The 24,023-nt window shown below is 44.1% G+C and overlaps 1 protein-coding gene across 4 annotated transcripts; it reads left to right on the top strand.

Annotated features, from left to right (window-relative positions):
- Positions 1–4: 4 nt before the first annotated feature.
- LOC310849603 (dipeptidase 2-like) lies at positions 5–22,129 on the top strand. Of its 4 annotated transcripts, none has more exons than XM_083749966.1 (11): positions 5–269; positions 7,126–7,399; positions 8,583–8,709; positions 9,258–9,387; positions 10,446–10,593; positions 11,910–11,979; positions 12,343–12,519; positions 13,295–13,382; positions 14,927–15,002; positions 16,837–16,972; positions 19,601–22,129. In XM_083749966.1, exons 2-11 carry the CDS (start codon positions 7,254–7,256, stop codon positions 19,787–19,789), a joined length of 1,287 nt encoding a protein of 428 aa, XP_083606092.1. In that variant the 5' UTR covers positions 5–269; positions 7,126–7,253; the 3' UTR covers positions 19,790–22,129. The 4 variants fall into 4 exon arrangements, with proteins under 4 accessions (XP_083606092.1, XP_083606090.1, XP_083606091.1 ...); XM_083749964.1 differs by having other exon boundaries at positions 6–264; positions 7,224–7,399; XM_083749965.1 differs by lacking the exon at positions 5–269 and adding an exon at positions 2,588–3,329.
- Positions 22,130–24,023: the final 1,894 nt, after the last annotated feature.

Genomic DNA, 24,023 nt, shown 5'->3' with positions numbered 1-24,023 from the left:
CTCAGCAGTTTCCAAGCATTCAGCCCTTGCTTTACTGCAAGGAGGATCCGCGTACACAATTACTGGACACAAGAAGTAATGAGTTTTGTGGTGACTCATCATGAGGTGTTTTCCCCCCCAACAGACACCCTAGACTAGAGGACTGGAGGATGTTTCTCAATATCCAGTCTTGATCCAGGATTTGCTGAGAAGAGGCTGGAGTTAGGAAGAACTGAAGGGCACTTTGAAAGAGAAATTCTTCATGCTTTCCAGACAGTGGGAAAAGTAAGGTCAATAAAACCCAAATAGCATGTTTTGTTTTTCAAAGCTGCCATTTCACTTTATGGTGGTTTGGTTGCCAATGATGGGTTCTGCTGTATGATTGTAATTGTTTGTACTTGCTACACGGTAATGCAACTTGTTTCCGCTTGATGGGTGGAAGGGCACCAAGAACCTGGTTTGCTCCGTCTGGCTTCAAAGGATAGGACTATACATGTGTGACAGTTTCAGATTTCTCCTAACAGGCACGTTTCTATGCAATTTTGTCTAAGAGACACATTTTTGCAAACCAACTCCCCTAATACAATAGATAGTAAAAATGTTACTTACATATACGTGTGTGTGCACTCTCTCACACACAATTTACACTAGTACATGAATTATTTACTTTGGAAACTGCAATGCAAAATTCAGAGAAGTGTGGATTTCAAAGTACGGCTGTGTTTTGGTTCACACTATGTTTTGAGAAGTGTGAGTTGGGTAGGTTTGCCTTTAAATGCATGCTGAATTGACTTTCTCCCCTATTCCTAAATTGAGATTCTGTCTAGGGACTCTAGAGATGAGTTGTGTATATGACAATTAGGTTTTTCAGGTTAGGTTTTTTTGTCTGTCTGTCTGTTTGTTTTCTGAGCAGCCTCGTCTGCTTTGGTATATAGCTGTAGCCTGTGTTCTCCTGCCCCTGAGGGAGTTTCGCAGGGAGTTCTCTGCTATGGCACCTCATCTTGCATCATTGCCCCAGTGATGCTGAGGAGCATCATAGCCCACAGATTTGAGACTTCAGTTTGAGTTTTCAGGGCTGGCACTGCCATTAGGCAGATAGTGGATGATAGGTGGTGGGAAACAGCTTTAAGGTGTTTGAGGACAGTGTTGTGTGTGCCACATAACATGTCCCATATCCCCCAAGGCAGGAAGATTCAAGTACCATCAAGGAAACATTTAAATATTTCATTTGTGTTGATGAGGAGTTGCGAGTTTGTTTGTCTCAAATTAGACCTAAGAGAAATGAGATTACCCAGCAAAAGCAAGCTCACACTTCTCATTCAGTTGGTATATATACTGAAGGTACACATGTAAGAGACTTGTTTCTAATTATATTTTGGGAATTATTCGTGTTCTTATGTAGCTGCATTATTTTATACTTTCTGGGTGTCCCATGTTCATATTATAAAGTAGTTGTGTCCTATGTTATCAATCAAGCACTGCTAGAAGTTGTCCCCCCCCCCCAATGTATTTCTTATTTTTAAAAAATCAGTGTGGTTCAAGTTTGGGGACCACTGCCCTAAGCTAACCTACTGTTTTCAGCTGTGGTGGAGGATACTAAGCCATTACCAGTGCTGTAACCAAAGAGAATCTAGAGACTGAACAAAGTTTACAGCACAGGGATCTACTGATACAGATCTAGAAGAATGAAAGCAGATTTTATACGTAATTCCTGGAACTGTAGCAAAGGGAAAACGTTTTGTACAATAATGTTGAAAACAGCACAGGGAATTACAGGATATGTTTTTACCCGAAAATCCTTTAAAAATGCTTCTTGGAATGTTCCAGTTTGCACGTAGACCTTCAACAAATACAAACTCTGCTGATGACAGCAAAACTTTATATTGCCCAATCTTGGAAATGTAAACAATACTCCAACAACTACACAATTGCTAAAGAATTGTGTGGGAAACAGCCTTGCAGATAAAACAACCATATAATAGAAAAAAACAACAGAATAATTACCAAAGCAAATGTACTGACCAATGTTTATACATTTTTGGAAAGACAACGTGGCAGATAATAACCTCCTTATTTACATTAATGTAATTATCTGCGCTTTCCCTTCCCTTCATAATATTTTTCTTTCTACAGTATTCACATTTTCTCTTCACTTTATTACTGCATATCTATCGTAAAATTAATAAAAATATTAATTTGAAAAGTCATAGAGAATCCAGGGAACTGCAGTTTGTTAAGGGCCCAGTGAACTGTATCTCTGTGAGGCCAGCACTGTTAACAAACTACAGTTCTCCAGATTCTTCGGGGAAGCTGTAACTGTTAACGAGAGTGCTTTAAATGTATGGCACGGATGCAACCCTAGTCCAGCTAGCTAAACACAACTGGCTCTCTTTTAAGTTTTCATGATAGTCCAACATCCTATTTCATTGCCAGAAGCTTTATTATCTTTCCCTCCCTGTGTGGATGTAATAAGGGTGAGAGACCTGATATTAAGCAAGTTGAGCAACAACTTGTTAATCTTTCTCCTGCCAGCTGTCCTCATATCATGCACTGCTTCTGGCAGAAGTGCTGTGCATTCAGTCCCACCCCCCGATGTGACATGATAGAAATTCACAAAATTATGCAAAGCATGAAGAAAGTTTTTCTCCTTCCGTCGTAACACCAGATCTCAGGTATCCAAGGAAGGGGGATGTTGGAAGATTTGGGACAGATAAAAGGAAGTACTTCTTCACACAGCTCATAATTTAACTATGGAACTCACTCCCACAGGAGGCAGTAATGGCTACCCATTTGGATGCTATGGAAGAGGATTAGGCTAATTCATGGAGGACAAAGCTTTCAGTGACTGCTAGCTAGGCTGGTCATGCTTTACCTCCACTATGAAGGCATTATGCCTCTGAATACCAGTTGCCGGGAACCACAGGTGGGCAGAGTGCTGTTGTGCTCAGGTTCTGCTTTCAGGCTTCCCACATGCATCTGGTCAGCCACTGTGACAGCAGGATGCTGAACTAGACAGGCCACTTGCCTGATCTAGCAGACTTGTCCTGCGTTCTAAAATTACTTGGCCATTTATTGTTGGAGTTTGGCGGGGTTAAGACTGTCAGGCAATCTAAAATTGGGTGGATTGTTGTTTTTTCTCTGCGTTATGGGTTTCTGCTGGGGAAGGGAGAGCTGGCATTCATAGATAATGACACGGACACAGAAGTTCCGGTGAAGAGCACAGTTGGGAACAATTGCCGAGAAATCTCAGAGAGTGAGGATATTCGGTCCTGTCCAAATTGCTCTGAAACTACAGAGAATGGATCTGCTGCAACTTGGGTCATCAGACTTCTGCAATGACTACACTTAATGTAAGTGGTCTCTTTTGTCTGCCACAGACTTCTGAGCAACTGCTGTAAACTGTCTCTAGAGCTTATTTAATTCTAAGGGAGAAGACCAAGCTGCCATTCCCAGAAGGTTGGCAGTCATTTGCCTCCTCATTTCTTTTTTACAAGACAGAAAGAAAAAATGTAGTAGAGATTGTGAGTACTTCCTACCCACAGTGGGTGAAAATATAAACTTGAAAGCCCTTTTAGAATGTGCACCAGTAAAATAGGTCAGGCATTTTTATGGATTGCCTGCCTACTCTAAAAATCATCATCTCTACATGGAGCTCTCTAGAGTCTGTAAATGATGGCAGGAGAAAAAAACAAACCCTGAAAAAATAGAGAGGTTGGGAGGCTTGTTGGCCTTTATAGTTCCAAAACACAGATGGGGAAGATACTTGATTGTGATTGCATTAATGAAAAAATTACCTAATTTGCACTTCTTGCATCAATATGTGAACTGAAACACAACTATTCTTTGAAATTCACTGTCCTTCGAAAATCACACAGCTAAATGTTTCAGAATACGTTGATGTGATAGGATGTACAATGTCATACCCTCCAACAATTCTCTGATGAAAATAGGGACGTCCCATTCCATAATGATAGTTTTACTATTTATACCCCACACATCTTACTGGGTTGCCCCAGCCACTCTGAGCAGCTTCCAACATATGAAAACATAATGAAACATTTTTTTAAAAAAACCTTCCCTATACAGGATTGCCTTTAGACAGCTTGGGGGGTCAGATAATTCCATACCCTCCAACATTTCTTCAATGAAAACAGGGACATCCTAAGGAAAAGTGGGACATTCCGGGATCAAAACAGAAACCAGGACGGCTTCTCTAAATCAGGGATGTCCCTGGAAAATAGGGACACTTGGAGGGTCTGCAGTGTCTGCATTTCCCTACTAATATACATATTTTTGTACACAATGTTTGTTTGAACTACACAGCAAAATGAGGAGTTGTGTGAATTTTGAAGGGTAATTGTGTTTCAGTTCAAGTATTGGTTCAAAAAGTGTGAATTAGGGCTGTGCATGGCCCCTGGTTCTGTTCAGGCCATGAATTGGGCCCAATGTAACACACCAAAGTGGGCACCAGATTGGGGAGTCCTGCTATTGTCCATTTCATTGCATTTTAATGTAGTGCAATCCTACCTTGGGTAGTAGGTCGAATATAAATCATCCAAAATAGCTAAAATAAAGTGGCATCAGTAGTATGCCCACTAAACCTTATTGCGCTGAGGCAGCAATAAGCACAGAAGAAGCTACCTTACACCAGAACCTTACACCAGCCCAATAGTGTCTGTTTTGACAGGTAGTGACTCACAGATGTTGAACATCAAGTGCCACTTGGTCCTTCTCACCACAGAGGCCAGGGAAGGATTCTGAGGTCTCCTGCATGCATAGCAGATACTCTGCCACTCAGCTATGAAGGCTTCTCCCCATACATAGCTACATCCACACAACCTATTTTGGCAGTGTACAGAAGATTCTTCAATTAGTGGTTTTATAGAGGAGGGAGAGAGAGGAGAGGTGTAATGTTTTGGGATAGGCTGAAAGGCCTGAATGCTGGCAGAAATGAAAAGCAGAGGTGGCTAGGCAGTTATGAAGTGAGATGGTGCATTGTGAGGTGGGAGGAGAGAGAGAAACGACTTCAAGTCAGCCTGGAAACATATTGCTATAAATTCTCAGCTGTTCTCACAGCATGCGGCTGAGAAACTGAAATGTCTGCAACTCTGTTATGATCATACATTCCAGTGAGCCTATTTTCCGGGGGAAATCCCTATTTGGGTTATTGGTCCCTGATAAATTGCTGTCCCAGTTTTGCCTTTTAAGGATGCCATTTTAAACTTCTCACAGGGATAGTCACATTTGTCTCTTGCAGCAGCAAAAACAACATGCTTGTCACACTAACAGATTTCTTACGGTGTCAGAGGTAGTCTTGAGACCGCAAAAGCTCATTAGGCCAGAGTCACCACTGTAGTGACTTTGGGTACTAATGCGCCCACCAGTACCTCCTATTCTGCCTGTGAAAGGTGTCAGTAAACGTCCCTGCAATATAATACAGCCGTAGGTCTGCCATCACAAAGCAGTTCACTTGGTCGCTGACAGATGGTGCTATATTGCAGAAACGGTATGATGACAGATTGGGCTCCCAAAACTGCAGGGCCATTGCAGCAGTGTCAGAGGATGAGGAATGTGTAATTTGGGAATATGTGTGAAATGGCACAAACTGCTTGGTCTGTGTTTCGAGTTGCCCTTCCCCCACATCTTATTTCTGTTCAGTGTTAGGATGCAAGCTGTGATAGGCCTTTTGAAACAGCTCAAGGCCACAGGTCTCTGGCATGACTCATCCACCTTCCCTTTCTCCAAAGAGTATGTATATGTGCATTGGTGTTTCATATGTGTTTATAAAGCCAAGACTGCATTCAGCAGTAATTTGGGTATATTTTAGTGAATTGTGGTGGTGGTGGATCTATCTCCAGACTTTGATCTCTCAGCATATTTGAATCTCTTTAGTATATCCTCTTAAGACCACAGAAATGTGGATGAGCCCTATGACAGCGATGAATAATTTCAGTTTTGACGTTATGGGATTTATCTGTGTCAATCTCCCTGGGGCATTACAAGCAAAAGGTGGTTATCAGACTGACAAATGAATAATAGACTGAGAACTGTATTGCAAAATTCAGAGAAGTACAGGAATCAAAAGATGCCTACATTTGCATCCATATATGAGATCAAAAAGTGCTAGTCAGAATCCTTCAACATCGTCAAGTGCCCCTCTTGTTTTTTTGCTATGCAAACAGCAATTCTGGAAAAGTTTGAGCAATATTGTGACACTGAGGGGTGGACAGGGACAGCTTAACTCTTTCTATCCCTGCTACGTTTGTTTTTAAAATCACCTCTCTGAAAGTACTATTTGCATTCCATGAGGCTGAGATTTGGAATCGGAGCAACTAAGTAGGAGCAAGAGAAAAGCAAGAAGGCCCTGGGAATCCTAGACATATGAGAAATGCTTGCATGTGTTGTTCGTTCTCTGTTATTTCTTACTAACTCTTTATGCAGTTACAGTTACAGCTTCATCAATCTTTAAAACAGTTTTGACTTGTCTGATCTAAGGGGAGGGAGCTCCCATGAACTCCAGGTCTGACTCTTCAGTCAGGGCAATAGGATCCTTACTGGACAGTGTTGGAGTCATGTTATAAAATAGATAATAAAGAAAAGCTGACTAATATCAATGGACAGGAAGGTCCGTGGTGTAGATGCTGGTGCCACATGAAAATATTGATTACCTTCAAGTGCAGAATGTATGCCACGAGGCATTTGTAAAAGTAAATTATTTTCAGCCCAACTAATATAACCTGTTGAAACCTTTTGCCTTACTTGAGAACCGTCTCTGTGGGTGAGGGTGCAAAAGACATGTGAGGACTTGTTCAAATGTATGGAGAGCCTTTTCTTCTGGTGCCACATATATCACATGCATGATGTCAAAAACCAGTCATGGCCTGGAACTCATTCTGTCTTGGCAGAGAAAGGATCAAGGCTGTCCTTAAATGCCCTCAAGGAGGACGTTGAGTGTGTGTTTCATCCATGTGGGAGTCAACCCCTGTCACGTCCATGGAATGTGAAGCTAAATACATCTCTTCTGGGTTAAAACACTATTAATCATTTTCTGCTGGAGAGCCAGCTTACAGACGTTGTTTTCTGAAAGTGAGGTTGCAAGGTTCTCATCTGTAATTAAAACTCTTCCTCTCTCCACCCCTCCTTCAGTGGCCAGCCAACAAAACGCAGAGCATCATCTGTGTTTGGAAGCCATTGCCTGAGGAACCTCCACAAACTCAACAGCTTGGTGCTGCTCTTTATTCAAGGTGCCACGTGAACGTTGCCATTCGGTAAACATGCTTTCGGGTCCAAAGAGGGATCTGTGGAAGATGCTTCTGTGGCTGCTGCTCCTGCTGCTTGCTGACATTTTGGGATCCAGAGCTGAGGCAGACTTAAGAAAGAAGGCTCATGACCTAATGAAGCAAGTCCCATTAATCGATGGGTAGGTGGAATTCCTTGTTTTCAGAACTATGAAAGCATCACTGTGGTGTGAGCTGGGCTATATTCTGATATAGCAAGGATGTGGAAACTTTTTTTTAGCTTTCTGTGGTTGTATGCCAGTTACTGGTGGGGCCAGAGACAAAAGTAGACAGAGCAATGAATGTAAAGATAGCTTTTGTATAGAAAGCTAGCTTGCTTCTTTCTTTCTTTCTTTCTTTCTTTCTTTCTTTCTTTCTTTCTTTCTTTCTCTCTCTCTCTTTCTCTCTCTCTCTCCATCCATGAAAGTAAAAACCATTATCAGAATTCAAAAGCCTCTTCTGGCATGGCAAAAAGACAGCCTGATGTGAAAGAGTGTGACTTGGGGGTGGGTTTTGACCTGGGGAGAGTCCCAAGAGGCAGATAGAGAGGCCTGGAAGGCTGGATTTGGCCCCTGATCCTGAGGATCTCCACCCCTGTTAATACAGTATTCTTCTGATTCAATATAATTCTTTTATTGAATACGAACAAACAGAGCTTGCAAATATTCAGTCATTCTTGCCTGCCTCTGGAATTACATTCCTGGTTGTGTTGCAAACTGCCTCTGCCAGGCAGCAATGAGGAAGGAATCTGCCCAACTCGAATTTCAAAGCAGACACACCTAATTTGATTCCAGTCTGTACATGAGCCAAATCAGATCATGAGTCCTCCTTATAACTTGCAGTCCTATGGGTCCCTTCACAAGGTAGTACAGGGGCTGTTCCACATTGCCTTATCTCTTCCTTTTACATTAAAAAGAAAGAAAGAAAACCCAGCCTCCCAGAGCATATAGTGCATGAGACTATTAATATGCCTGTTTAAACATGGGGGCAGCCATGTTTCCTTTATACAATCCCCGCCCCCGGCCCCTAAAATTGAGAATATGAGTCTCATTGACCTGCGCCATTTCAATATCAAGTGTACTGTGGCAAAATGCTGCCATGATGGGGCCAAACGTCTGTGGGCTGAAAGTCCAGGTCATTGGGGTCAAGAGAGGGAGGGAGGCACACCACAAGTTCTGTGACAGAAATACACGTGTGTGAACTAAGTAATTCAAAGAGTGCCTTACAGTCCATCCTCTTTCATTAGCTCCCACAGCGATAGCAGATAGAGACGTACCTTTTAGAAAGCAGTAATAGACTAAAATGTCCTGTCTTCTTATCGCGCAGACACAACGACCTGCCCCTGAAGCTGAGATGGTTCTACCAGAACAAGCTGAGCAAGACTGACTTGAGAACACTCAACAAAACAGACACAAACATCCGGAAGCTCCAAATGGGCCATGTTGGTGCTCAGGTAGGTGTTCGGTGTGTACCCAAACCCTGCAAAATGCAGGATTGAACTCATCAGCTGATTCTACACAATCGCTGGTATAAAAGAGTGTGGGAAGTGAATTGTTGTTGATGTAAGAGGTGAAAGAGGAAAAATATAGCAAGGAGGGGTATAGGATGGATCCTAATAATAATAATAATAATAATACTATATTTATACCCCGCCCATCTAGCTGGGTTTTCCCAGCCACTCTGGGTGACTCCCAACAGAATATTAAAAACATGATAAATAAGGCCTGTGAGCATGCCATCTATTATATGGGTATTTTCTATAGGGTTGGGTTATGGAGGGGAAAATGTTCAATTGCAGTTACAGTTTGAATCCATACCCCTCCTACCGATGGACTTCAAAGGGATCCCTTCTCGGCACCCATCAGCTCCTTTGAAGGCATTTGGGTCAACGGCATATCAACCGAGCATCCATTGTGTGTACCTATAGTTGTGCCAAACAGGCATATACCGTATACACCTGAAATTCTGTTTTAAAGCTGCATTTTGTCAACTTTCTTCCAGTTTTGGTCCGTGTATGTTCTCTGTAGTGCACAGAACAAAGACGCTGTCCGCTTGACGTTGGAACAGATCGATGTTGTCAAGCGGATGTGCAAAGACTATGAAGAATTTGAGCTGGTGACATCTTCTCAAGGTAACGTGTCCTGCATTCGCTAGAGTGAGATGGTCTCCTTAGGTAGCTAATTTTTGATAACCTGAAAGGGGAGCAAATAGCCAGCTATTGAATCTATTATCGTATTTTTACTGCTGGGAGGAGGAAGAAAGCTGCTTGTAGGATTTTCTTCCTCAAATGCCAAATAACATGGCTGGGCTTTGGTAAAAGGCACATTGGTGTGTGTGGCAGGGACTCTACCTGCTGTTATGCCTCAGGTAGAAAAATATATTGGGCTGGCCCTACTCAGGCAGAAAAATATCCCATGTACATCAGCCAAAAATCATATGCTAGATCCAGAAATGAGTGACACAGTTTTCACATTAGCATATTATCTTATCCACAGCCCCTTCAGATACTCCATCCTCACATGGAAGCAGGGGATGCCAGAGGCAGGTTTGGAGCACTAAATATGAGGAGGGCAGGCATGTTTAGTAGCTGTTTTGGGCTGGCAGTGGGGTAGCTATTATTTTGCCTTCCTAATGCAGGCATTGCTAACAGTAAAAACATGAAAATCTGTTAGGGATGGGAGAGAAATTCGATTCTGCTTACATTAAAAGGTGAACTTACCTAATTCACATTTTTCATAACAATATGCAAATCAAATACAAACATCCCACTTTTCTGAATTTTGCAATTCAGTTCTCCAGCCATGTAATGTGTGCCAAAATGCATATAGTAAACCATGCATATAAATGTGTATATATTAGTGAAAATGACATGCAGAAATGCACTATATTGGGGAAAATTGCCTTGCAAAAATGTGTATATCAGAGGAAATGTCATATTAAATGGTGTATAGTAGGAAAAATTCACACAAGAGTGCTAATGAATCTTAATGAGAACTTAAAAGAACAACAACCCCAAAACCAATGTGGAAATGTGAGGAACTTAACTTAAGACTGGAGAAACAAGAAACCAAGCGAAAACAAAATTCTTCATTCCTACATGCTGTAAATCTACCGGTAGTTGCACAACTGTGTTGCTATGCATTGATGTCCTTTTAGAAATTCGGATCTGTCTTTCTGATCGAAATCCAGGCATTGCCAGCACTGACAGCAAAAAGATAGCATGCTTGATTGGCATCGAAGGGGGTCACTCCATCGACAGCAGCCTCGCGACCCTGAGGATGTTCTACGAGCTGGGCGTTCGGTACATGACGCTGACCCATAACTGCAACACTCCCTGGTAAACTACAAACAAGTGTTCCTTCAGAGAGGGGCTGTTTCTCTGGGATTTGCCAACGTTGGTTAAGATACTGCAATGTATTTATTCCTGTACTGAGAAAATACATGTGTCAGTAGGTCAGTCTGCTAAACGAAGGACCAGGGGAAGGCTGTAGCTCACTTGTTCAACATCCACTTTACATACAGAAGGTCACAAATTTGATCCCTGGCATCTCCAGGTTGGGTTGGAAAAGGCTTCTGTATGGAAACCCTGGAGAGTCACAGCCAGTCAGTGCTAGGTGGAAGGAATAAGCAGTGACGTTGAAGCAGGGGTGGCTCAGGAAGTTTTGCTCCTTGATCCAAAACTGAAAATGGCACCTGCAGCCACTTGAGGTGACTGGAGGTGGCCCAGCGGAGTCCCAGCATACTGAAGGAGGCCAGAGAGGAGCAGGCAGTGGCGGCTGCGGGTGACAAGCACAGGAGACAGTGAGTGGTGTGCTCCTCAGGGCACGAATCTGCCATCCCTCCCAGTTGTCCCCAGCCTGCCACCTGAGGTGACTGCCTCACCATGCCTCATGGGAGGGCAGGCCTTGAGTTGAAGGACGGTTGGATTTAGAGTGAAGAGAGAGGAATTCAATTCCCTGCTTAGCTGTTTCTCAGTTTAACCTACTTCATAGGGCTGTTGTGGAAATAAAAAGGAGCATTGTTTATGTTTTCCTGCGTTCTTTAAATAAACACTGGTTTAAATAAGTAATAAATTAATCTATTTCAGGGGTTGCCAATGTGCCATTTTGGGATGCCCAGCATCCCTTCTGTGGCACCCGTGAAAGGCCTAAGTAAATATTCCCTCAAAACTCCACAATACCCTTTGCTCTTCCTGCTCAGTTCTTGATTGCACTGGCTCAGCCTCCCCTTACACTGAGCACGCCCCCTTAAACATGCTCACTTGTCATGGGATGCCTGGATTGGGCACCCAAGATCCCATCTGTTCTGACCAGAGGAGAGGTGCAAAGAGCTCATAGAAGTGCCTCCCCCCCCCCTTTAAGTGGCTCATGAGGAGTGTGCCTGTTCCTTCCCCACCTGAATCTTTTCTGCTGTCTTGGATGTGGCAGCTATTTTGTGTTATGTCACGACCCCACAGCAACAATTCTGTTTCATGCCACTCACCCCATGGCAGCCAATTTTTGACAACATCCCCGAAAAATTCAGTGTTCTAGATGCGATTACATCTGTCTCTCTGTGTGTTTGTAATGCTGTTCCACTTCAGAGTTTGAAATATTTCCTTGACAGGCTTAAGTTTCTTCTTAAGCATCCCTCACCATCTTTGTTCCCCTGCAGGGCAGAAACCTCAGCAAAGCAAGAACATGAATTTTATCCCGACACTAAGGGCCTGAGCACTTTCGGCAAAGTAAGCATTGGTGAAGTGAAAATTAGCAAATTGCTGGCTGATATGCACCTGAATGTCTTTGAAATGTACATACTCTGCAGAAAAGGCAAATTCAAAAATAAAGCTGCCAATATCACAATGCCTTTGTAAATGCCTTTGTAAATTGTACGCCCCAAGGGGAACCACACTGCGCTCAGCATTGAGGGGGGAGAGTGTTGTTGCACTCAGATTCTGCTTGTGGGCTTCCCAGAGGTATCGGATTGGCCACTGTGGGAACAGGATGCTAGGTTTGGTGGGCCTTTGTCCTGATACAGCAGCCAGGCTCTGCTTATGTTCTTAGATCATGTCAGAGTAGCATAACCCACAGCGCCTATATTGTGCTAGGAAGTGGTGAAGGAGATGAATCGACTGGGGATGATGGTGGACTTATCTCACACGTCTGACGCAACAGCAAGGGCAGCTCTTCGTATCTCCAAAGCGCCGGTCATTTTCAGCCATTCATCCGCCTTCTCAATCTGCAACCATTCAAGAAATGTTCCAGATGATATCCTGCTGGATCTGGTGAGTGAGACTTAGGGCTTATCCAAACTCACCATTCCTCTGCGCTTTACTTCATGGTCTGAGATTTAAAGCTCCGTGTCTGAGCACTCTCTCTTTCTTTCTCTTTTGCTTTGGTGTTTCCCCCACAAAAACCCACTCTTTAAAGCTGAATCAGAGCAAATGGAAATCCATTGAAAACCCAAATTGCCATTTGTTGTGCTTCAGCATTAAAGAGTGGGTTTTCGTGGGATCAGCCCCTCCTGTCCTGGCCAATGACATGAAAACCTCTATTTCTTGTTGTCCAATGAGCCTCACCAACTCAGGGAATGACCAATAAGGCTTCTGCATATGATCTCAGTGACCAAGCTAGGATATAAGGGATCTGGTGGTCCCTGAGGTAGCCCAGACCTAATCAGTCTAATACAGGAACACCTTCAGTTGTTTAACTTGTATATTCTGTATCTACACTTGTGGTTTATAACATTAAAAATGTGTTATTAAAATGTGACACCGGGGGGTGCTGCAGAGCAAAGGGAAACTGCCATTAAATGTTATAGAATGTTATATTTAATAATGTTTAGAAGATCAATCTAGATCTAGCCCTGGTGTCTTCCCACATCAAACCTGAGTTTGACTTTATATTCTTTTCTGAGAGTTTTTTCCTCCCCACCTCAGCCTTTACTTTTAGATGTGATTCTATTGTCATTGGTGTTCTAGCTGCCAACATCCATATCATTATTGATGGTACCAGTCTACTTGTATCTGACTTGCTTCATTTCCTCTTCCTTTGTTTTAGAAAAGGAATCGTGGGATTGTGATGGTGACATTCCCAACCAAATTCTTGGCCTGTGGTAGCCAAACAGTGAGCATTTCAACTGTTGCAGGTTAGCAGAAGCAGCTTTCTATATATCGCTCTATTAGTAATATTACACTACTTTCCAGAACTAGAGTGGAATATAGCACAAGTTTACCCTCATTTCCATGTTATTTGCAAATGGAATATTTCTGGAAGCAAACAACACAGAAATGAGCACTAAGCTTGCACCACAGTCCATTGTAGTTCCAGAAGTGGCTTTTACATTCTGTGAAAGCTCAAACAGAATACTGAACTTCAGGGGAAAGTTGTGAAAATGGAATAAATTGCCATGTGAATGCAACCTGTGTCATTCTGCCACACACAAAGACTGCAGGTGTGCTTATTCAAGGTAGATACCCATCCTACGGAACAAACTAGACCTTACTTAATGGTGTGATTAGGAGCTATAAAAGGGTACCTTTTTAGGTGCATGAGGGTGGTTTCCATCAGGGCTGCAGAACAGACGAAAGGGAAGCTGAACCTTTTCCTCCACAGCTACAGCTACAATTGCAATGAAATACCACCACCACTAAAAAAAGTGTGGTGACTGGTTAGGGGAAGCTAAACCTTTTGTGGTTTTAATGAAAGCCCTCTTTCACTGAGTATGTTCAGTATCTGTTGGAGCGTAGTAGAGAGTGGGGTGGACTGGAGGTTCCTGGAAGAGAGCATAGCTGGACAGCACTCCATGCTGCAACCTTTTGTTGCAGCTCCCACTTGTAATCCTTCTAGCACTCACATAACTACTACTCCAAGCACATGGCATTTTCTTTTTCAGCACGGTTCAAATGGTTTGCCCATTGTATATGTAATTGGAGGTAATATTGAACCCAGGTCTTATTATCCCAAGGTCAGTGACCAGGGAAATAAATAAATATCAGGTCAGCTGCCTTGAAAAATTTTATTTCCAGCTCTGAGCTTGCATTACTGTAGCAGCTGCCTTCCTTCAGTCTGTTCTGACCTCTCTGTTCCCCAGAGGTCAAGCCTCTGTGAAAAATCATCATAATGAATAATGTTACTAAGAAAATAACCTAAAATCTGTACAAATGTTTTTGTTCATTTAATCAGTTGTGGCATTTCTGCAACTAAGAACAAAATGTTCTAGTGTGTAGTTTTGAGGTAAACATTCAAATTGCAAAACATCAAGTAGATCTGATATGTTTTATGTTACCTTTTGGTTAGCTGTCTGTAAGATGTCCCTTGACAGCAGAGAATCCCACACCTGCCCCACTCAGTTTTCTCATCATTCTCTGGTAAAGCAGGATCAGTGATGGGTGTGGCCTGGAAAAAGCTCAAAGGGCCAGACAGAGAGGCCTCACTTTCAAGACTTACCAAGCTGATCTTGGTCTTTAAAATGCAAAGGGTGAAAAAAAAAACCATGGAGAATCATGTAATGTGTAGTTTGAACCTCAGGGTGAATTGCACATACTTCAGTGGCCCAACCTGCAACTGAATTTGCCCACAGTTGGACATGTTGTGTTTCTATCAGACGTCATAAATGGCTGTGCATTTCCCCCCGACATGTACTTCTGCTCTGACAACTATTGTCATTGTTGTCTCCTTTAAATGATCTAGATCACTTTGACCACATAAAGGAAATTGCAGGTTCACATTCAATAGGAATTGGCGGTGACTATGATGGATTAGTTCGGTTAGTAACCTTTTTTCATTGTCGTGAAAACAATATTCAGCACTACAGTGGGATGCTGTTTTAAATGGCATCCTTGGAATTCCCCCACAGTGTAGAATCACCCCATGTCCTCTTGACATCATCGTGTCTTGTGTTTCTCCACCTCCACTGTTGGTAGCCAATGGTGAGGACCAGGGGTCACCATCATTATTGATTAAATTTATAAACTACCCTTCATCCAAAGATCACAGGGTGGTTTACAGCATAAGAATGGTACCCTTGAGATGTTCCTCAAGGTGCACTGCAGCCACCCCCAGTCTTCAGGTGGTGAGGTTAGTTACCTTTTCATCCCTACGGGACCGCCTCTCCTGATATGTCCCACAGAGGAACTTACGGTCTTCAAACAAAAACATCCTGAAGGTCCCAGGCCACAGAGAGGTTAGGCTGGCCTCAACTAGAGCCAGGGCTTTTTCGGCTGTGGCTCCAATCTCGTGGAACGCTCTGTCACAAGAGACTAGGGCCCTGCGGGACTTGACATCTTTCCGCAGGGCCTGCAAGACAGAGCTGTTCCACCAGGCCTTTGGTCAGGGCACAGCCTGACTCCCTCCTTTGGCAATCTTCACAGAACTTTAGCCTAATGGTTGCCATCAATTTGAGTTGAATTAATTTTAATGAAATGATTTTAGAATGTTGTATTATTTTGTTGTTGTTAGCCACCCTGAGCCCGGCTTCGGCTGGGTAGGGCGGGATATAAATAAAAATTATTATTATTATTATTATTAATTATTATTATTATTATTATCCTTTGAAAAGTACATCGAGCTGATGGAGGAAGTTGGAAGAATAACACTGTTCCCCACTTCCTGTTTCAGCTCTATGCTCTCAGCTTACTTCTACTGGATCCAACTTTTACCCAGATGTATTGGGAAAGCAGGGTGTTCGTGTGTGAGCATGTACACCTTCTTTCTGTCACTCTATGGGTGGATGATCTAGGAGCAGGAGAAGTACACAGAGGTGATGGTGCCTGTGACAGTCAGTCAAAAATCTGCATGTTCCCACATGTGTAAAATAGTTGGCAACCCTTTGCGTGAGGCAATGCAAGACAGGTTGAATCAGACCACCGACTAAGTGTTCAGGGCCAGCCCTACCATTTGACCTGATATCCTCTAACCTGCTATCCTCAGGAATGTTATAGGATATTGTCCTGTCACCAAAGATTCAAGAGCTGTAGCTCACTGGTAGAGAATCTGCTTTGCATGCAGAATGTCCCAGTTTCAATCCTCAATATCTCCAGGTCTTGCAGGCAATGTTCTCTGCCCAAAGAGCTGTTGCCAGTCAGTGTAGATGGACCAAGCTAGATTGACCACGGTCTGGCTCTGTAGAAGGTAGCTTTCTAGTTTCCTAAATTCTAACTGCTTGTCCAACCTCTGTACATTATGGAATACATGTATTGCATGTAACATGTGCTTCAACTTCCAGAGCGTAAGGACTCTATGTAGAACAAAAAAACCTATGAAAATGGTTGCATCCCACTCAGGAGGGGCATTCCAAACTTGACTGGGATTAAATCCCTGAAAACAATTTAGATATCCCACAGTTTTCATAGCCTTCTCATTCTGTGAAAGGAATTACATCACACAGTGCAAGTGGAGGAAATGATTGGATGTCAGCAAGGCTTCCTCAGTCGGATTCTTGAATCTGATTTAGCACAAAAAAGATGTATATCCCCTCAGGAGTTAGCTGCACGGTTAACTGAACTCGGGAACTTATTAAGTTCCCTCTCTAGGGGGGAAAATGCCATCCAATATACATTTTGTTTGTTCCATACCTCAGTGTGAGCTTTCTTTGCTAACAGATTCCCTGAAGGACTAGAAGATGTCTCTAAATATCCAGCCTTGATCGAGGAGCTGTTGAGGAGAGGCTGGAGTGAAGAAGAACTGAAGGGTGTTTTGAGAGAGAACGTTCTTCGTGTTTTCCGGGAGGTGGAAAAAGTACTGCTAATGTTTGTTTTCCCCTTTTAACTGGCATTACATTTCCCCAAGGGAGGGAAAGAAATCCTCTAGGTCCGAGATAAGGAACCTGGGTCTTCTAGATGTTCCCTGATCTAAGAGTTGAGATTACCAAGCAAATTTGAAATGTGAGACTAAAAACAGAAACATTTCATTGCTGGATCAAATTTAAGACTGTTTTAGGTCAGTACTCAGCCTCCAATAAACAGCTAGTCAGGTGTCCCTGGGGGGGAAAGCAGGCCAGCCTAAAAATGGGCATCACTTAGTGTGGGAGGAAAATATAATCCCTGTGACCCACATGTGTGGGGTAAATAATAAAAAAGTATCAGCTGGGTGCCTGGATTCACAACTTGGGGCTAAATTCACTCTCCAGCAGGAGAGTAGCAGAGTTTAAACTCTCCACCCGACTCCATTTTCTTTCTCCCCCATCCCACAATGATTAGACAGCAGTCTGGATCCACTAAGCATGTTCAACTTTGTTTGTTTGTTTATGTCTCTACATATTAGAGGGTTTTTTGTTTTGAAATTGTAATTCTGTAAATCTTGGAGTCCCCCCAGGTCTGATGATACTTTTCTCCTGGGTGTGGTGCTGTTTCTTTTCCCAGATAAGGACCAGAATTTAGAGCATGAGTTCACTATTTGTATGTAGCAGCCTTCCCCAATCAGGTGCCCTCCAATAGTTGCTCTGTCCCAGCTCCTGTCAACCTAGCAGTTCAAAAGCACACCAGTGCAAGTAGATACAGTGGTGCCTCGCAAGACGAAATTAATTCGTTCCGCAAGTCTTTTCGTCTTGCGAGTTTTTCGTCTTGCGAAGCACGGTTTCCCATAGGAATGCATTGAAAATCAATCAATGCGTTCCTATGGAAACCGCCTTCAGACCAGGTTTGGGGACAGTCTGTCCCCCGACCTCTTCTGAAGGCCGACGGGGGGGGGCGAATGTCTTTGCTTTCCCCCCCCTTCCCGGGACAGCGGAGACTTCTCCGCTGTCCTGGGGCGATTTTAAAATGCTGGCAGGCGGCAGCGAAGCCTTCGCTGCCGCTCGCCAGCATTTTAAAAACCCCAGGACAGCGGAGGACTTCTCCGCTGTCCGGGGCGATCTTAAAATGCTGGCGGGCGGCAGCGCTGCCGCCCGCCAGCATTTTAAAATCCCCCGGGAAGGCAGGCAGGGGGGACAAAGAATTTTGCCCCCCACCCGCCTTCAGAAGAGGTCCAGAGGGCTCTCCAAGCTGCGGATAGCAGCCTGCTGCCCCGCGCGAGGGGTAGACATTCGCAGCTTGGGGAGCCCTGCAGGACTTCCCCGCAGGGCTCTCCAAGCGGCGAATGTTGGCCCCGCGCGAGGGGCGCTCTGCTTAAGAGCGCCCCTCGCGCGGGGCAGCAGGCTGCGCACCTTCCCCTCTGTTCCCGGACCTGTCCTGAAGGCTTGCGGTGGGAGGAGGGCTTTCCTCCCCACCGCCAACATTCAGAATGCTGTTCTGAATGTTGGCGGTGGGGAGGAAAAACCCTCCTCCCACCGCAAGCCCCGGGAACAGAGGAGAAGCGCTGCGCACCTTCCCCTCTGTTCCCGGACCTGTCCTGAAGGCTTGCAGTGGGAGGAGGGCTTTCCTCCCCACCGCCAACATTCAGAATGCTGTTCTGAATGTTGGTGGTGGGGAGGAAAAACCCTCCTCCCACCGCAAGCCCCGGGAACAGAGGAGAAGCCCTTCGCGCCTTCCCCTCTGTTCCCGGACCTCCCACCGCAAGCCTTAGGACAGGTCCGGGAACAGAGGAGAAGGCGCGCTGCGCTTCCCCACTGTCCCCGGAGATTTCCCTATGGGCTTTTGTCTTGCGAAGCAAGCCCATAGGGAAATTCGTCTTGCGAAGCCGCTAAAAAAATCGGAAAACCCTTTCGTCTTGCGGGTTTTTCGTTTAGCGAGGCATTCGTCTTGCGGGGCACCACTGTAATTAGGTCCCGCTGTGGCAGGAAGGTAAACAGTGCTTCTGTGTGCTCTGGCTTCTGTCACGGTGTTCCGTTGCACCAGAAGTGGTTTAATCATGCTGGCCACATGACTGTCTGTGGGCAAATGCCGGCTCCCTCGGCCTGAAGCAAGATGAGTGCCGTACCCCATAGTCACCTTTGACTGGACTTAACCGTCCAGGGGTCCTTTAAGTCTTGAATAACAACTTCGAGCAGCCTCAGCTAACATCGCCAGGCTGCTATATAAGGGTGCTTTGTTCACAGAAGGTCCCAGCTACTGGCATCACCAGACTTCCCACTGGTAAACCACTGTCAACCCAAGGAAACATCATTAGACAGTTTATGCAAAGCCTAAATCAGGACTGGGGAACCTTTGGCCTGCCAGATGTGGCTAAACTACTGGTCTCATCATCCCTGGCCACAGACCAGCAACATCTGGAGGAGTCCTGGCCTGAATTGTCGCCAACTAAGTTCTACTAAAAGTAGACCCACTGAAATTGATGGGCTTAAATGAGTTGTGGCCATTAAATTCAACAGCCCTACTCTGGATGCCGTCCGCATATCCGATGGGTCAACAGAATAAGGCAGCTTCATATGTTTATAGTTGATGCAAAGGTCTCGCTTTCTGATTTATCATTGTGTTTGAATACTTCTAGGTGCGTAATGAGAACTTGCCAGAGGGTGTGAGCGAAGTGGAAATTCCTCCTGAAAAAGTTGATCATTCCTGTCACACAGAACTAAAACCCCCATCTAAGCTGGCGACCAATTCCCATGGACTGCATTGGGGAGGGCAGCAGCCATATAGCCTCATACTCACAATTGCGGTGTATGCAATGCTAAATTGAGATCATCATCTCAGGCAGTGGTGCAACAACCCGGCATGCGTGTTTGGAAGATACAATGTGAAGCGTGACACATGTAGATGCTGCTTTGTGGGGGCCCCACTGTGCCTTCTTCATTTCCGTGAATGAAGAGAAGAGGCTGTCTCTGCACACGAAGGGCAGTCAGGTGAAATACAAGGACAAGACTCCTTTGCCTTCAATATTTGTGCTGGATACCAGGTTTCAGCAAACACCACCTGCAAATGCAGCAGGTGTTAAGTTTGGGGCAGGGAACCAGATGCTGTGGGACGGCAGCTCCCATCCTTACTGACCCTTGCCTGCATTGGCTGGGGCTGAAGGGAGCTGAGAGCCCCACATCACCTGGAGGGTCACTGCTAGCAATGTGGGAGACATTCAGTGCAGTTCACGTTTATAGGCAAACCTGCCTAACGCACACTTTCCAAAACAATATGCAATTCAAAACACAGGCATCCATAACTATCCATACTTTTGTGCTAAATCACTGTTACATTTTCACAAGGACTTTATTTTTCTTTTTAAAGAAAACTACAAACTGGTTTAGAAATACAGTGGTACCTCAGGTTCAGAACTTAATTCATTCTGGAAGTCTGTTCTTAACCTGAACCTGTTCTTAACCTGAAGCACCACTTTAGCTAATGGGGCCTCCCGCTGCCGCCGTGCCACCGGAGCACGATTTCTGTTCTTATCCTGAAGCAAAGTACTATTTCTGGGTTAGTGGAGTCTGTAACCTGAAGCGTCTGTAACCTGAAGCGTCTGTAACCCGAGGTACCACTATATGGAGGAAGAGTGGAGGGATGAGAAATTTGGGGCAGATTGGCCGCACCATATACATCTAAAGCAAACCCTGTATACATTTAAAGCACATGGCTTGCCCCAAATAAACCTGGGAACTGTAGTTTCTTAAATGTAGTTTTGTGAGAGGAAATGACAGTTCCCAGGATTCTTTGGGGGGGGAGACATGTGCTTTAAATGTATGTGGTTGTTCTGCCCAGAGAGAAAGGCTGAGATGTTGGAGGAGGCCTGTTTGATAGCCATACTGTAGGGTTGCCATAAGCCCGGAATTTCCTGGACATAGCTGGCAGTTGGCCCTCGGAAACAGTGTCTGGGTGGAAATTGCTTAAATGTCCAGGAAAATCTGGACGTATGGCAAGCTCAACAACATTTCTGTTCAAATTTTCACTTTTTGAAATACGGCAACGCTACCATACCAAAATATAGGAATTCCTTCCATAGAGAGGCTTGTCGATCCCTACATTGATGACTTTTCACCACTATTTCAGGACTTTCCTCTTCTGACAGGCTTTTGACCTCCGAGATTAATGACCTCTCTCTCTTTCTCTTTCTAGTAGTATGCTGTTTTTTTGTTTTGCTTTTTCATTTCGGCTTGTTTTAGTTGTTTGCTGTCTCAAGCATGCTGAGTGAAAAAAATGTTTTGTTTTTTAGGGCAGTAAATCGTTAAATAAATCCAAAACCAGATCAATATCCAGCAGTTTCACCAAAACAAATGAGGGACAGCTGCTGAGGGAGAGGAGATTTAGATTCATGGATCCTATAAAATGCTGGAAAATTGTTTGTAAATATCACATGTGACATAATAGTTGTGAAGAGTTTTGCTGTATAATATATACATTTGAAATTATTATAATGAGCAATTCTGTGACTGCTCGTTTTTGGATTCACTAGAGCATTTTGAAAGCTAAAGCCCTCGTCTACATGCTCTCAGAGCGGCCTGGGCTGTAATGTAATTCCCACTTGCTTGGGAGTGAGCTTAATGGAACTCAATGGGACTTGTGTACATTATACTGCCAATCATCCTGATTAACTTCAGTTGGATCAGAACCTGTGTATACGTACCTTTGGTTCCAGGACCTCTGACCCTCCAGGGGTTACTAGACTACAGATCCCATTATCTTTGTCCATTGGCTATGTTGGCTGGGGCTGATGGAGTCCAACATCATCTGGAAGGATGATAACTTCCCACCCCAGTTAGTCTCATGGACAAAACTTGGCACTTTCCACATTTTCTCCTGCAAGTTCCAAACATCTCAGATGCCTACTCCACAGTAACTCAGAGCAGGGCTTTCAGTGTGGCTGCCCCTAGTCTGTGAAATACCATTCCTGTCAAATTACAGCAGGAGCCTACCTTCTTCACTTTCTGGAAACAGAAAGATATTTTTCTTCTAACAGGCTTTTCCCAACTGCATAAATGGATCTTTGCCATTAGTGTCTGTTTTGAAGGGTTTTCGTTATGTTTTAAACATATGTTTTTGTGTTTTCAAATGCTGTGACGATTGTACAGAAGGCAATAAATAAATTAATAATCATTATTTATTTTTATTTATTATTAAAAACAACCACCTGCACGTTGGTATGAAGCACAGGGCTTAAATTCTCTGAACAACATTGCTTTTTAAAAAAACACTTGGCTGAAAATTTTAGAAAGGCAGTAACATATAAAGGATCAAATGTCTGACTTAGGTCCAGCAGTTTTATTTTAATTTAAGGGTGGGGAACCTCTAAACAAGAGCCAAATCTGCATTCAGATTCTTCAGTGACTACTGTGAGCACCACCCCCTCTAGTTACTTCTATGTGACACCCCCCCCCAAGATACAGAGGAGACAAGGTGTGCACACCCACATTTCTGAGGGAATAGTATGAAAACGTTGGATCTGTTAGTATTAATCTAAGCCACAAAGAGCTGAAACAGCAGTTCCTTAGGACCTAAGAGATTCCTGTTGTTTGGTGTCCAAACAACTCGCTCAACCATTGTAGGTCTGATTTCACTCACTGGTTAACATCTCTAAGGGGTGGGAGCAGCCAAGGTGGGTCATCTCAACAGATAATCAATAATAATAATAATAATAACAATGTTATGTACTGAAGTTCTCACCCTGGGCCAGCAGGGGGATACTGTAGATAGTTCAGGTCCACATATGCAAATAAGGGATCGAAAGTGACGTTCAGTGATTGGATAGTTACAGAAAGTTGTTACAGTTACGATCTAGTGGAGCTCTATATAAGCAGGCTGGCTGAACCCTTCAGTTCAGTTCTGTTCTGGCCTCTGAATAAACAAGAGCTGTTTGAAGAATCGCTGTGTCATCTGATATGTTCACCCACAACTTAACAAATAATAATAATAATAATAATAATAATAATAATAATAATAATAATATATTATTTATACCCCGCCCATCTGGCTGGGTTTTCCCGGCCACTCTGGGCGGCTTCCAACAAAATATTAAAATACAATAGTCTGTTAAACATTAAAAGCTTCCCTGCACAATTTGCTGCTTAACTTTCTTTCTAGGAGGACTAGATACTTCTTTTAAAAAACAAACAAACAGAAAGCTTTAAGTCTGTGGATCCTTGTGGTCATGCGCAATTGCCCCAAGTGCACCTTTATAATCTGATCATGAACAAATTTCAGACACACTCAGGAAAGACCAGGAAATACATTAGACTTGGTGGGCAGGATCAGAAGTGGCTCTTATTCCACTTGCTGCCTGCAAATATTGCCCACCATCTGGAATATTTCAAGGGACAAAGGGAGGAAGTTTGCCAGCCAGACCAGTACACTTTGCTGCCCAAAGCAATCTCCCCTTTCAGAGAAAGGAAGCCCGGCTCATCATTGGAGCAACAGAAGAATGTGAGTTTGGCTTTGATGTCTGCCTTGACCCTCATTTGTTGGGCTGCAGAGCCCTCTTGTGTCTTTATGCAGTCCCTGCAAGTGTCCCACCCCCCCTTCACCCAACCCTTTTTTTGTTTTAGAGGTTTTTTAGTTCGAAAACACGTCAAAGTGCAAGTAGATAAACAGGTACTGCTCCGGCGGGAAGGTAAACAGCATTTCCATGCACTCTTCTGGTTCGCCAGAAGCGGCTTAGTCATGCTGGCTACATGTACGCAGGCTCCCTCGGCCAATAAAGCGAGATGAGCACCGCAACCCCAGAGTCGGCCACGACTGGACCTAATGGTCAGGGGTTCCTTTACCTTTAAGCCAGAGGTTGGGCACCTGTTGGGCACCCTCCAGGTGATGATGGACTCGAGTTTCCAGCATCCCTGACCATGAGCCATGCTGAAAAAGGTTGGTGGGAACTGAGTCACGCATCATCTGAAAGGCCAAAGGTTCTCCATCCCTGGCTAAAACCTGCCTTACAAACAGCTGATTCAATGCTCGGCGAATTCAGTGCCCCCTGCCTTCAGCACCAGTCAGACAGC

Source organism: Podarcis gaigeae (genome assembly GCF_964106915.1).
Source record: "Podarcis gaigeae genome assembly, chromosome: 8".
Taxonomy (NCBI): Eukaryota; Metazoa; Chordata; class Lepidosauria; order Squamata; family Lacertidae; genus Podarcis; species Podarcis gaigeae.
This window is presented reverse-complemented; position numbering and strand designations above follow the sequence as displayed.

Coding starts and splice junctions, on each gene's coding strand:
- LOC310849603 (XM_083749963.1), top strand. Junction 9,388..10,445: donor GCTGGTGACATCTTCTCAAG/GTAACGTGTCCT, acceptor ATCGAAATCCAG/GCATTGCCAGCACTGACAGC. Junction 10,594..11,909: donor CATAACTGCAACACTCCCTG/GTAAACTACAAA, acceptor GTTCCCCTGCAG/GGCAGAAACCTCAGCAAAGC.